This window comes from Scyliorhinus torazame, chromosome 10, assembly GCF_047496885.1.
Source record: "Scyliorhinus torazame isolate Kashiwa2021f chromosome 10, sScyTor2.1, whole genome shotgun sequence".
Taxonomy (NCBI): domain Eukaryota; kingdom Metazoa; phylum Chordata; class Chondrichthyes; order Carcharhiniformes; family Scyliorhinidae; genus Scyliorhinus; species Scyliorhinus torazame.
The window spans coordinates 252,960,793-252,973,045 of NC_092716.1; the positions used below are offsets into that span (position 1 = coordinate 252,960,793).

Sequence of the window (12,253 nt, forward strand, 5' to 3'; positions counted from 1 at the left end):
CAACGTCACCATCTGCGGCCATGACCAGTAGGACCACGACGCCAATCTCCAAAAATTCCTCCAGACCGCTCACGCCCTGAACCTCACTTACAACAAAGAAAAATGCGTGTTCCGCACCGATCGTCTAGCCATCCTGGGCTACGTAGTGCGTAATGGAGTGATAGGCCCCGACCCTGAACGCATGCGCCCCCTCATGGAGTTCCCTCTCCCCCACTGTGCCAAAGCCCTGAAACGTTGCCTGGGCTTCTTTTCTTATTACGCCCAATGGGTCCCCCAGTACGCAGACAAGGCCCGTGCACTAATCCAGTCCACTACTTTTCCCCTGACGACAGAGGCACGCCAGGCCTTTAGCCACATCAAAACGGATATCGCAAAGGCCACGATGCGCACCATCGACGAGTCCCTCCCCTTCCAGGTCGAGAGCGACGCATCGGATGTAGCTCTGGCGGCACCCTCAACCAAGCTGGCAGACCCGTGGCCTTCTTCTCCCGAACCCTCCACACTTCAGAAATCCACCACTCCTCAGTGGAAAAGGAGGCACAAGCAATAGTGGAAGCTGTGCGACACTGGAGGCATCACCTGGCCGGTAGGAGATTCACTCTCCTCACTGACCAACAGTCGGTTGCCTTCATGTTCGATAATGCACAGCGGGGCAAGATCAAGAACGACAAGATCTTGCGGTGGAGGATCGAACTCTCCACCTTCAATTATGAGATCTTGTATCGTCCCGGAAAGCTGAACGAGCCATCCGATGCCCTATCTCGCATCACATGTGCCAATGTACAAGTGGACCGTCTACAAGCCGTCCACGGGGACCTCTGCCACCCGGGGGTCACTCGTTTCTACCACTTCCTTAAGGCCCGCAACCTCCCTTACTCCGTCGAGGATGTCCGAACAGTCACCAGAAACTGCCAGATCTGCGCTGAGTGCAAACCGTACTTTTTCAGGCCAGATAGAGCGCACCTGGTTAAGGCCTCTCGACCCTTTGAACGCCTCAGTTTGGATTTCAAAGGCCCCCTCCCCTCCACCGATCGCAACGCGTACTTCCTGAACGTCATTGACGAATACTCCCGTTTCCCTTTCGCCATCCCCTGCCCCGACATGACCGCGTCCACGGTCATTAAAGCCCTCGGTACCATTTTTACACTGTTCGGTTTCCCCGACTATATCCATAGCGACAGGGGGTCCTCCTTTATGAGTGACGAACTGCGTCAATTCCTGCTCAGCAGGGGCATAGCCTCGAGCAGGACGACCAGTTACAACCCCCGGGGGAACGGGCAGGTAGAAAGGGAGAATGGAACGGTCTGGAACGGCTCATCGAATCACTTTAACTCTCAACGTTTTCAGTTATTGTGTGTTGTTATAGTTATGGCATCATGCCGACCCTATTTGGCCCGTAGGCCCAGTTGAAGCGATAATTTTGTGTTTTGTTCAAAGTTACGGCACAGTACTGACTCTGTAAATCCCTACCACCATGCGAACCACCATCCCGCCGGGTTTTTTTTCAACAAGGGGTGAATGTGGTGGTATGTATTAGGGGTAATACGGTACACCACGTGTCGACAGGCTATTGGTGGAGGGATGCCAGGTCCTGATAGGATCTGCCACCTACTGGACTCCACCCAGAAATACCGGTATAAGAACCCAGTTTTTCCCTCCATTTCCCTCAGCAGTTGCATTCTGTAACCACGCTGCTGGGGATAAAGTTCTGCTTAATAAAGCCTTCAATTGACATTACCTCAATCTGCCTCACGTCATATTGACGGTGCTACAATCTCATGAAATGGCGGAGCAGGCTCGAGGGGCCAGATGGCCTACTCCTGTTCCTAGTTCTTATGTAATCCATTATTCCATTATCGAAGATTTTATAGCAGTGCACTTCGAAAATAGTGGCAGGATCAGACGGAGTGAGCATTGATTTATAAAGGGAAATCATGTCTGACAAATCTACTGGAATTCTTTGAGTATGTAATTGGTAGGGTTGATATGGGGCAGTATGTGCTTTATTTAGACTTTCAGAAGGCTTTCGACAAAGTTCCACATAAGAGATTTGTGTGTAAAACTAAAGTGCATGGGATTGGGGTAGTGTATTGAGATGGATAGAAAACTGGTTGGCAGACAGGAAACAAAGAGTAGGAATAAACAGATCTTTTTCCAGATGGCAGGCAGTGTCTAGAGGAGTACCGCAGCTTACCGTGCTGGGACTCCAACTAATAACAATATATATTAATGATTTAGATGACGGAACAAAATGCAATATCTCAGATTTGCAAATGACACAAAGCTGGGTGGGAGGGTGAGCTGTGAGGAGGATGCAGAGATCCTTCAGTGTGATTTGGACAAGTTGAGAGAGTTTGCAAAAGAATGGCAGATGCAGTATAATTTGGATAAATGCGAGGTTATCCACTTTGATAGCGAAAACGGGACAACAGATTATTATTGGAGTGGCCATAAATTAGGAGAGGAGAATGTGCAAGGAGAACCTGGGTGTCATCCTACACCAGTCACTGAAGGTAAGCATGCAGGTACAGCAGGCAGAAAAGAAGGCAAATGGAATGTTGGCCTTCATTGCAAGAGGATTCGAGTACAGGAACAGGGATGCCTTGCTGCAATTATACAGGGTCTTGGTGAGGCCACACCTGGAATATTGTGTGCAGTTTTGGCCTCTTTAGCTGAGGAAGGATGTTCTTGCTCTCGCGGGTGTGCAGCGAAGGTTTACCAGAATGATTCCTGGGATGACGGGACAGATGTATGAGGAGAGATTGAGTCAGTTAGGATTGTATTCGCTGGAGTTCAGAAGAATTAAGGAGCATCTCATAGAAACCTATGAAGTTCTAACAGGAACAGACAGGGTAGATGCTGGAAGGAAGTTCCCGATAGTGGGGGTGTACAAAACCGGGGTCACAGTTTGAGGTGACGGAGTAGACCATTTAAGACAGAGATGAGGAGATGTTTCTTCACCCAGAGAGTGGTCGACCTGTACAATTCGTTACCACAGGAAGTAGTTGAGGCCAAAACAGTATGTTTTTAAAAAGCAGTTAGATACTGCACTTAGAGCGAAAGGGAATCAAAGGATATGGGAGGAAAGATGGATTAAGCCATTGAGTTGGATGATCAACCATGTTCATAATGAATGGTGCAGCAGGTCTTCAGGGCTGAATGGCCTCCTTTTGCTTCTATTTTCTATGTTTCAATGTAAGCTACAGCCTTCCATTACAGACATGGATCTTGAATTGTCTTAAGGCAACTTTAAAAAATTTGAAACTAACAATGGACCACATTTGTGAAGAGCCAGTGGCTGCATGTATGGTTAGGGAGATGTTGGGGGGGCCCCTTCCTGGAGAATGGGCCCCCTAGTCTATCTCCTGAAGACTGCCTCAAGGCAGAGGCCAAGCTCTTGACACCACAAGGCCTGCACAGTGGCTGGAAACGTTCAGTCACTTGTGATCATTGGCCTTCAATGACCTTTAATTAACAAGCTATCCACTGCTTGTGGCTGGATGGACATTCTGTTCCTGATACGGACTCAAAGAAAATGGCTCAGGAATGGGATGAAGCCAATAAATCAGCATGCTGAAAAGTGTATACAAAATGAATTACTTGAAAAAGAAACAAACTTCCGTTCATACAGTACTTTGTCATGTCCTTGGAATATCTCAAAATACCCAGCTGTAAAACAAACCAGTTAAGTGCTTTAAGCACTTTTACGCCCTCTTTCTATCCGCCAAAAGCACTTAACTGTCTTTAATGTGGTTCAGGAGCTGCCAATCAAAGCTGTGGGCTTTGAAGTACCCATCTGCGAAAGTGAAGCTCATTTCACTTACTAAGAACTGTTATAGTCTAGAAAGTGCTGAGGTGTAATTGAAGAGAAAATGGGAAAACAAGGAGGAGCTGTGAATGAAATGACATGTAAAATTAAATGAAACACAAAGATTTTTTTATAAATAAGGACAGAGCAAAGTAAAACTAAGGCAAGATTAAGGGTCATTAAAGACCAACAAAAACCTGCGTGTGGAGGTCGATGAAAGTGGGTATGTTCTTAATGAAGGATTTGCATCTGTCTTCTCAAAGGAAGGGACAATGCAAACATTGTAGTTAAGGAGAAGGAGTGTCAATTATTCTATAGAATAAATATATTGTGAAGAGAGTATTAGTATGTTCCACACTTTTGAAAGGAGATACATTTCCCGGCCCAGATGAAATGTATCCCAGGCTATTAAAAGAAACAAAACAGGAAATAGCAGAGGCCATACTCATTGTTTCCAAATGCTCTTTAGCTACAGATGTAGTGCTGGAGGAGTGAAGGTCTGCTAACATTGTAGAAAAGAACATACCAAGTTACTATTAGCCAGCCAGTGTAATCTCGGTGATGGGAAAAGTATTGGAAATATATCCGTGCGAGCTGAGAGTGAAGTCTGCTTGCCACCCAAAGCTCAGTAAGTGAATGTTAGACATGCCTGAACACCAAGGTTGTTCAGACATCCTGACTGCCGCGTTGGGTAGAGGCAATGCGTCATCGCTGATGATGTCCGTTTAGCACCTATACCGAAAGTATCCTTCATGGAGTTGGAGATGATCAATATTGGCTTTACTCTGAAGATGGCAACTAACAATTGTTCCAACAGTCAGTTCCATACTAATACTGTTTTCTTCGTCCCTTTTCACTAGGTCCTTCTGAGCAGTCGATTTAGGTATTCCATCACACACCTGGTGAAGTTGTACCTCATGTAGGAACAGCTCTGGGGAAATTTCAAGGTAGGAAAGTAAGGACGAAGGGAAGTGCCGTCTCCAACAAGAAAGGTCTGGACAAAATGGCTCCCCAAAACCCTTGATAAGAGATACATAAACTAGGCATCCAGCACATTATTTTGATGTTCTGTCTGGAAAGGGTGCCCTATACAATATATTGAATGCTTCTGCTAAGTCGAAATGCTATTGGGAAAGTAGCGTCAAAGATAAATCCAATACTTGCAGTTTTATCATGCTCCTGATAGAACCTTGCTGTAGCTAGCGACAATTTCAAAACTTCAGTTCTGAACTGGAGATTGTTATTCTCTTATTGTCGGCCTTTAACTTTGCTCCTAATTGTAGTTCCTCTTTTGCATTAAAAAAAATGGAACGCGACTATTGCACTCCTTTTATTATTTATTCATTCGCGGGATTTGGGCACCACTGGCTATCTTTCATTGCCCTTGAGAAGGTGGGGGAGACCTGCCTTCTTGAACTTCTGCAGTCCCGGAGGTGTAGGCATACCCACAGTGCAGTTAGAGTTCCAGGATTTTGACCCAGCGACATGCGATGTAGTTCCAAGTCAGCAGGAGAGCGGATGTCACTGTGGTCTCACTCTGCCACCCTGGAGTGTAAGAATTAGATGCAAATGTGCTGCCATCCTTGGAGCATGCCTGAACTCCGGTGTTTAAACACCAAACTCAAAATCCATAGTAGCAAGCATTCTCACTGCATGCCCTTGATTTTATTCAAGCAATGTAATCTTTTCCAACTCCAATCGGCAACAGCGTGAGATTAAACCAGTCAGTTCACAACTTTGGTGTCACAACCTTTTTGAAGAACAAAGGGATTAAGGGTTATGGTGTTCGGGCCGGAAAGTGGAGCTGAGTCCACAAAAGATCAGCCATGATCTCATTGAATGGTGGAGCAGGCTGGAGGGGCCAGATGGCCTACTCCTGCTCCTAGTTCTTATGTTCTATATCTGACCCCAAGATGAGCATCCAATCACATATTTGTGCCATCACTAAATTCAGCTATTTCCACCCCTGTAACATCTCCCAACTTTGCTCCTGTCTCAGCTCATCTGCTGCTGAAACCCTCACTCATACTTTTATTGCCTCGAGACTTGGCTGTTCCAAAGCTCTTTTGCTGCTCTTCCGAATTCTGCCGTGCGTAAACCTGATATTATCCATACCTTTGCTACCCGAGTCCTAATTCGCACCAAATGCCGTTCGTCTGTCAGCCCTGTGTTCGCTGATCTCTGTTGGCCCATGATCAAGCAATGGCTTGATTTTTAAAACTCTCATCTTTATTTCCAAACCCCTCCAAGGCCCCGAACCCCTCCCTATCTCTGCAGCCTTCTCCATCTCTACATCCCTCCGAGAGATCTGTGTTCCTCTGATTCTAACCTCCCCAATTTTAATCACTCCTCCATCGGTAGCTGCGCTTCTAGTTGCCATGGCACCGAACTCTGGAATGCCCTCTGCCTCCCTATCTCGTCTTCCTCCTTTAAGACATTTTTTGAGACCTAACTACTTAACCAAGCTGTCGGTCGTCTAACGTAATGGGCTGGATTCTCCGCCGGCGGGATGCCCTGTTTTGCTGGCAGCCCGGGGGTTTCCCGACGGCGTAGGACTGCCCCACAATGGGAAACTCCATTTGCCGCCCGGCGTAACGGAGCAGCCCGCCGGCGGGGTGAAGCAGAAACCTGGCACGGCGGGGCGGAGAATCCAGCCCAATATCTCCAAATGTGTCTCAGCATCATATTTACCACATAATGCTCTTGTGATATTTTATTATGTCTAAGGTATATAAATATAAGCTGTTTTATCATTTTTGCAGCAGTATCAAGAATCAAGAATGATCAATTACTATTTAGGTACGACATTGTAGGCACAGCTTCAATGATATATGCTTAAAAGTATATTAGCATTGTTACAAAATCTAAAGAAGGTAACACACCTCCACAGTTCATTATCTTCCTGACATTTGTGGTTGACAATATCCTCTTGCTTCTGAGGTGGTCTGCAATCTGCCCACCAATGGGAACCACAATTGTCATGACAAGATGGGGCAAAGCGGATAGAATTCCCACCTGGAAAAAATAAAATAGTTAAAGGCAACAAGGAATATGATTTGTCAAGTAAAGTCACCCTAGTCTCAGATGACCATTGGTTGCTTTCCCCTTTGAGGGGGAGAGCTGACTGATGGTGATTTAACCTGAGGATCGTCGCACCTCAAGTGAAGGGGTAAGGTTGAGGAGGCGGGGCCTTCATGAATAACCTCAGCTGGTACAGGGATTCGGAACCGAGCCGCTGGCCTCGCTCTGCATCACGAACCAGCTGTCCAGTCAACTAAGCAAAACAGTCCATGTGTGACCATTCTGCCTTATCCTGAGCAGAGAAAGACATAAGTTGAAGCAGTTCGGGAAACACTATTCAATATCAAGTCCAAAATGGCTAAGAGATAGCAATAAGGCTATCACAAATGAATATACAAAAATGATATGCTTAAACCGCCAGTTGGATCCCACAATGCAGTGCCAAAGAAGAATAGAAAGAGACAAATAAAAAGTTATTTCACAGGTTTAAAAGTGAACACTCTCTAACTTCACCAACTGCTGGAGAGAAAAAGGAGAGAAGGTGAAAGGTGGATGAACTCTGAGGTGTATGGCACTTGCTGGCTGTCTGTACAGGAATCCTCTGGAGATTTATGAGACGCAGTACGTTCAGCCGAAGCGATGAGTGAATATCTGTGCTTGCTTCAGGTGTGGGGGAATCGAAAAGTCGCGCAAACTTAAATGTGAGTTAAAAATGCTCAGCTATATTGCTCTAATTAAATTTATAATTGTGTATCAATAATTATTTATTTCACTGTAAATTGTTTTCCTACAAGGCTCACGGGTCTATTGAAACATTCAACATAATGAGCTGGTCGCTAAATAATAACCAGTGTTACCAGTTTCCAAAAATCACATTGAGACCATCTCACTGATGTGTTAGAATTCAGGATGTCATGAGTGCAGGACGAGCACTCTATGGAGAAGCTGATAGCAACAAGATGACATAAAAAATGAATCTTTGAAAAAAGGATTTGGCGTGAATCAAAAAGCTATGTCAATGAATAAGCAGTGACAATATCCACATCAAGACCTTGGGCGAGATTCTCCGTTTCTGAGGCTGAGTGCGGAGGATCTGTGGCGTTTTACGTGGAAAAAATCGGCACCACCCCCTCACAGATGCTGCGACCGGTGAGGGGCTAGCAGCCGGGCCACGTAAAACACCCGGCCCCCACAAAATAAACAGCCGGAGAATGGCCGGCTCCGCGCATGTGCACGGCGGTGGGCTGCACGGGTCGCGCTGTAAAACATGTTGCCAGCCGTGCGCGGACCCCACCTGCCAGATAGTGTCCCCCTGGCCACTCCCTGGCCACACCTGGCCATCTCTCACCTGTGCCCCCGGCCGTCACGGAAGTCCCCCCTCGGCCAGCAGCACGGTTCCCACCCGACTGTGGTGGCGCTGGACGCAGTCTGCAGCCGCCACACCGGGTTCCCGCGTGGCTGGGGCCAGACGTGAACTGCGTCGCCGTGAACCCGGCCCATCGTGGATGGAGCATCGGGGGGAGGGCCTTTAGGTGAAGCGCTGAGGCCGTCCCACCGGCGCGCAACGCATGCCGTGATGATGCCGTTTCGGAGGGGGTGGAACAGGCGCCGCCCCCGATTTCGACGTCAAAAGGGACTCTCCGCCCAATCGCCGATTACGAAATCGTCAGTGGGGAATGGAGAATCTTGCCCTCAGTGTTGATGCCAATGCGGAATTCGTGGACTTTCACAACAGCAAAACTAGCGCCACACCTGGACCGATTCTGCACTGGCTACTGCTAAGGGGCTCGCACCAGCGCCATGTGGAACACAATTGATTCCAATGGAAAACGGTGCGGGATTCACTGGGTCCATGATTGACACTCGGGAGGCTGACAAGCTGCAGCCGCAGATACACACTTAACCCCCCACACACCCCATCCCAGACGCCGAGCTGGAGACCCTCCTGAATGCCATGGCGGAGAGGAGGGTTACCCTGTACCCCGGCCTGGGAAGGAGACTGCCAGCCACCGCCCTGCAGGCGGCAGAGGTGGTCAGCGCTGTGGGCAACGTTGTCCGGACTGGCCAACAGTGCTGTAAAAATCTGCGCAACCTCCTCAGGGTGGCCAGGGTGAGTAGGCAGCACTGAGCCCTTGGCGCCAACCCACGTCCCACACACCCGTAAGCCGACATCCCTCCCTACCCGGAGAGCAGCCGAACCCCCGCCCTGCACCACCTGCCGGTTCCCATACCAGTGGCCGTGGCCGGGTGCCCTGGCTCTCAGGCCACCAGCTACCCACCCCTTGGGCTTCATGCGTAGGACTGTCCAACAATGTCGTCTTCTATTTCCCCCCACCACCGCACACGACCGCCTGAGCGGGAGGAGCGGGAGAAGAAAGGAGGGGGACCGCCGGACCTGTGGCCCCTCACCGTGGCAGAGCAATGTCTTTGGACGTGGCCGGTGATGTGTTGGGTACTCTGGATCTGTGGAGACTGCGTTTACCTTAGCAGTAACATAGACAGGCTACCAACACTTGTAATAGTACAACTCTATTTTATTTAACTAAGAGCTGTTAAACATACTTGCACTGTGGTTCGACACTATGTTAGATTGACTGGAGACCTATGCCTCACCTGACCAGCCTATACTGCTAGCACATGGTGGATGTTCGTGCTACTGACTGCGGGCTCTGTCTGTCCCAGAGGCTGCACCCCGAATGAGCGGGAAAACTAGTGCCCTCTGTCTTTATAGTGACCGTGCCCTAACTGGTGATTGGCTGCTGTGTTGTGTGCGCTGATTGGTCTTGCAGTGTGTCAGTCAGTGTTTGTCTCTGCACCGTCACATACTGATGTGTATATTATGACAGTCGGCAGCCCAGAGGAAAGGGAGGTTGCCGAGGTGGAGCTTGGCAGCAGGCGAGGAAGTGAGGTCCCGCATGGTTGCGTTTCTCCATGACAGGTGTGTCACCCCTCATCAACATCACACACACACCACCCTCAACCCCACCCTCACACCACACCACCCCCTCACCACCCCCACACCACCCTCACCCCCACACCTCACCCCCACCCTCAACCCACACCACTCCCACCCCACCCGCACCCTACACCACCATCACCCCCTTCAACCCACCCCACCCCCACCCCACCCGCACCCTACACCACCCCCACTCCACCCGCACCCTACACCACCCCCACCCCACCCTCAACCCACACCAAACCCACCCCACCTGCACCCTACACCACAATCACCCCCCTCAACCCACACCACCCTCACCCCCACACACAACCTACACCACCCCCACCCCACCCTCAACCTACACCACACCCACCCCACCCGCACCCCCACACCACCCTCACCCCCACCCTCAACCCACACCACTCCCACCCCACCCGCACCCTACAGCACCCTCACCCCCACCCTCAACCCACACCACCCTCACCCTCAACCCACAACACGCCCACCACACCCGCACCCCACACCACCATCACCCCCCTCAACCCACACCACCCCCATCCACAACCCACACCACCCCCATCCCACCCGCACCCCACACCACCCCACCCCACCCTCACCCCTACCGTCAATCCACACCACCCCCACCCCACCCACACCATACACCACCCTCACCCCCACCCTCACCTCCACACCACCTCACCCCGACCATCAACCCACACCACCCCCACCCCACCCGCACCCTACACCACCCTCACCCCTACCCTTACCCCCTCTCCACCCTCACCCCCACACCACCTCACCCCACCGTCAATCCACACCACCCCCATCCCACTCACACCCTACACCACCCCCACCCCACCCTTACCCCCACACCACCTCACCCCCACCGTCAACCCACACCAGCCCATCCGCACGCTACAGCACCCTCACCCCCACCCTTACCCCCTCACCACCCTCAACCCCACCCTCACCCCGACACCATCTCACCCCACCCGCACCCTACACCACCCTCACACCCACCTCAACCCACACCACCCCCACAACACCCGCACCCTACACCTCCCGCACCCTACACCACCCCCACCCTGAACCCACACCACCCCCACCCACCCCGCACCTACACCATCCTCACCCCCACACAACCCCCACCCGCACCCTACACTCCCTCACCCCCACCCTCACCCCCACCGTCAATCCACACCACCCCCACCCCACCCACACCCTACACCACCCTCACCCCCACCCTCACCTCCATACCACCTCACCCCCATCATCAACCCACACCACCCCCACACCACCCCCACCCCACCCGCATCCTACATCACCCTCACCCCCACCCTTACTCCCTCACCACCCTCATCCCCACACCACCTCACCCCCACCGTCAATCCAAACCACCCCCACCCCACCCACACCCTACCCCACCCCACCCTCACCCCCACACCACCTCACCCCCACTGTCAACCCACAACACCCCACCCTCACCCCCACCCTTACCCCCTCACCACCCTCACCCCCACACCACCCCACCCCACCCGCACCCTACACCACCCTCACCCCCACCTCAACCCACACCACCCCCACAACACCCGCACCCTACACCACCCCCACCCTGAACCCACACCACCCCCACCCCCCCCCCCGCACCCAACACCATCCTCACCCCCACCCTCACCCCACACCTGCCATATCCCATCCGCACTCTACATTACCCTCACCCCCACCCTCAACCAACTGCACCCCCACCCCACCCCCACACCACCTCAACCCCAACCCACACCATCCCCATCCCATCCGCACCCTACAGCACCCTCACCGTCAACCCACACCATCCCCACCCCATCCGCACCCTACAGCACCCTCACCGTCAAACCACACCACCCCCACCCCGCCCGCACCCTACACTACCCTCACCCCCACCCTCACACCCGCACCACCTCACCCCCACCCTCAACCCACCCCATCCCCACCCCAACCGCACCCTACACAACCCTCACTGTCAACCTCAACCCCACACCATCCTCACCCCCACACCACGCCAATACCACCCCACACCACCCTCACCCTACACTATCCCCACCCTCACCACCCCCACCCCACCACCCCCACCCCACCGGCCCACAGTCTAATCATCCGTCTAATCCCGTGTCTTACAGGACCTGCTGGTGATGGGGCGGGTCCATCTGGTGACCCCGCCCCCAGCCAGTGCCACAGCCGGAGCCTCCCCGTGAGCTGAGCGGCGATGAGAGCAGCTCGGACACCAGCCCTCCACCCGAGACTCAGGAGACCCCGGACCTCGGGCCGGAGGACGACAATGACATTCCATCACAGCTGTCGCCAACACCCTCCACCATCTCAGAGGCGATCACCTCAGTGGGGCACTTCAGTGAAGAGGCTCCTGGGACACTCTCTGCTGCCACCGCACAGCTGCTCCGGTTCAGTAGGTGGGGGTGGGGACACCCGAGGGGGGCCGACAGGCGGAGGGC

The 12,253-nt window shown here is 52.1% G+C and overlaps 1 protein-coding gene across 1 annotated transcript in view; it reads right to left on the reverse strand.

The window, feature by feature from the left end:
• Window positions 1-12,253, reverse strand: part of slc17a6a (solute carrier family 17 member 6a) — a 91,710-nt gene that overhangs the window by 27,402 nt on the left and 52,055 nt on the right. Inside the window, exon 9 of the mRNA XM_072466675.1 lies at window positions 6,691-6,823. Coding sequence (XP_072322776.1) covers window positions 6,691-6,823 — 133 coding nt within the window. The remainder of the gene's footprint in view (window positions 1-6,690; window positions 6,824-12,253) is intronic.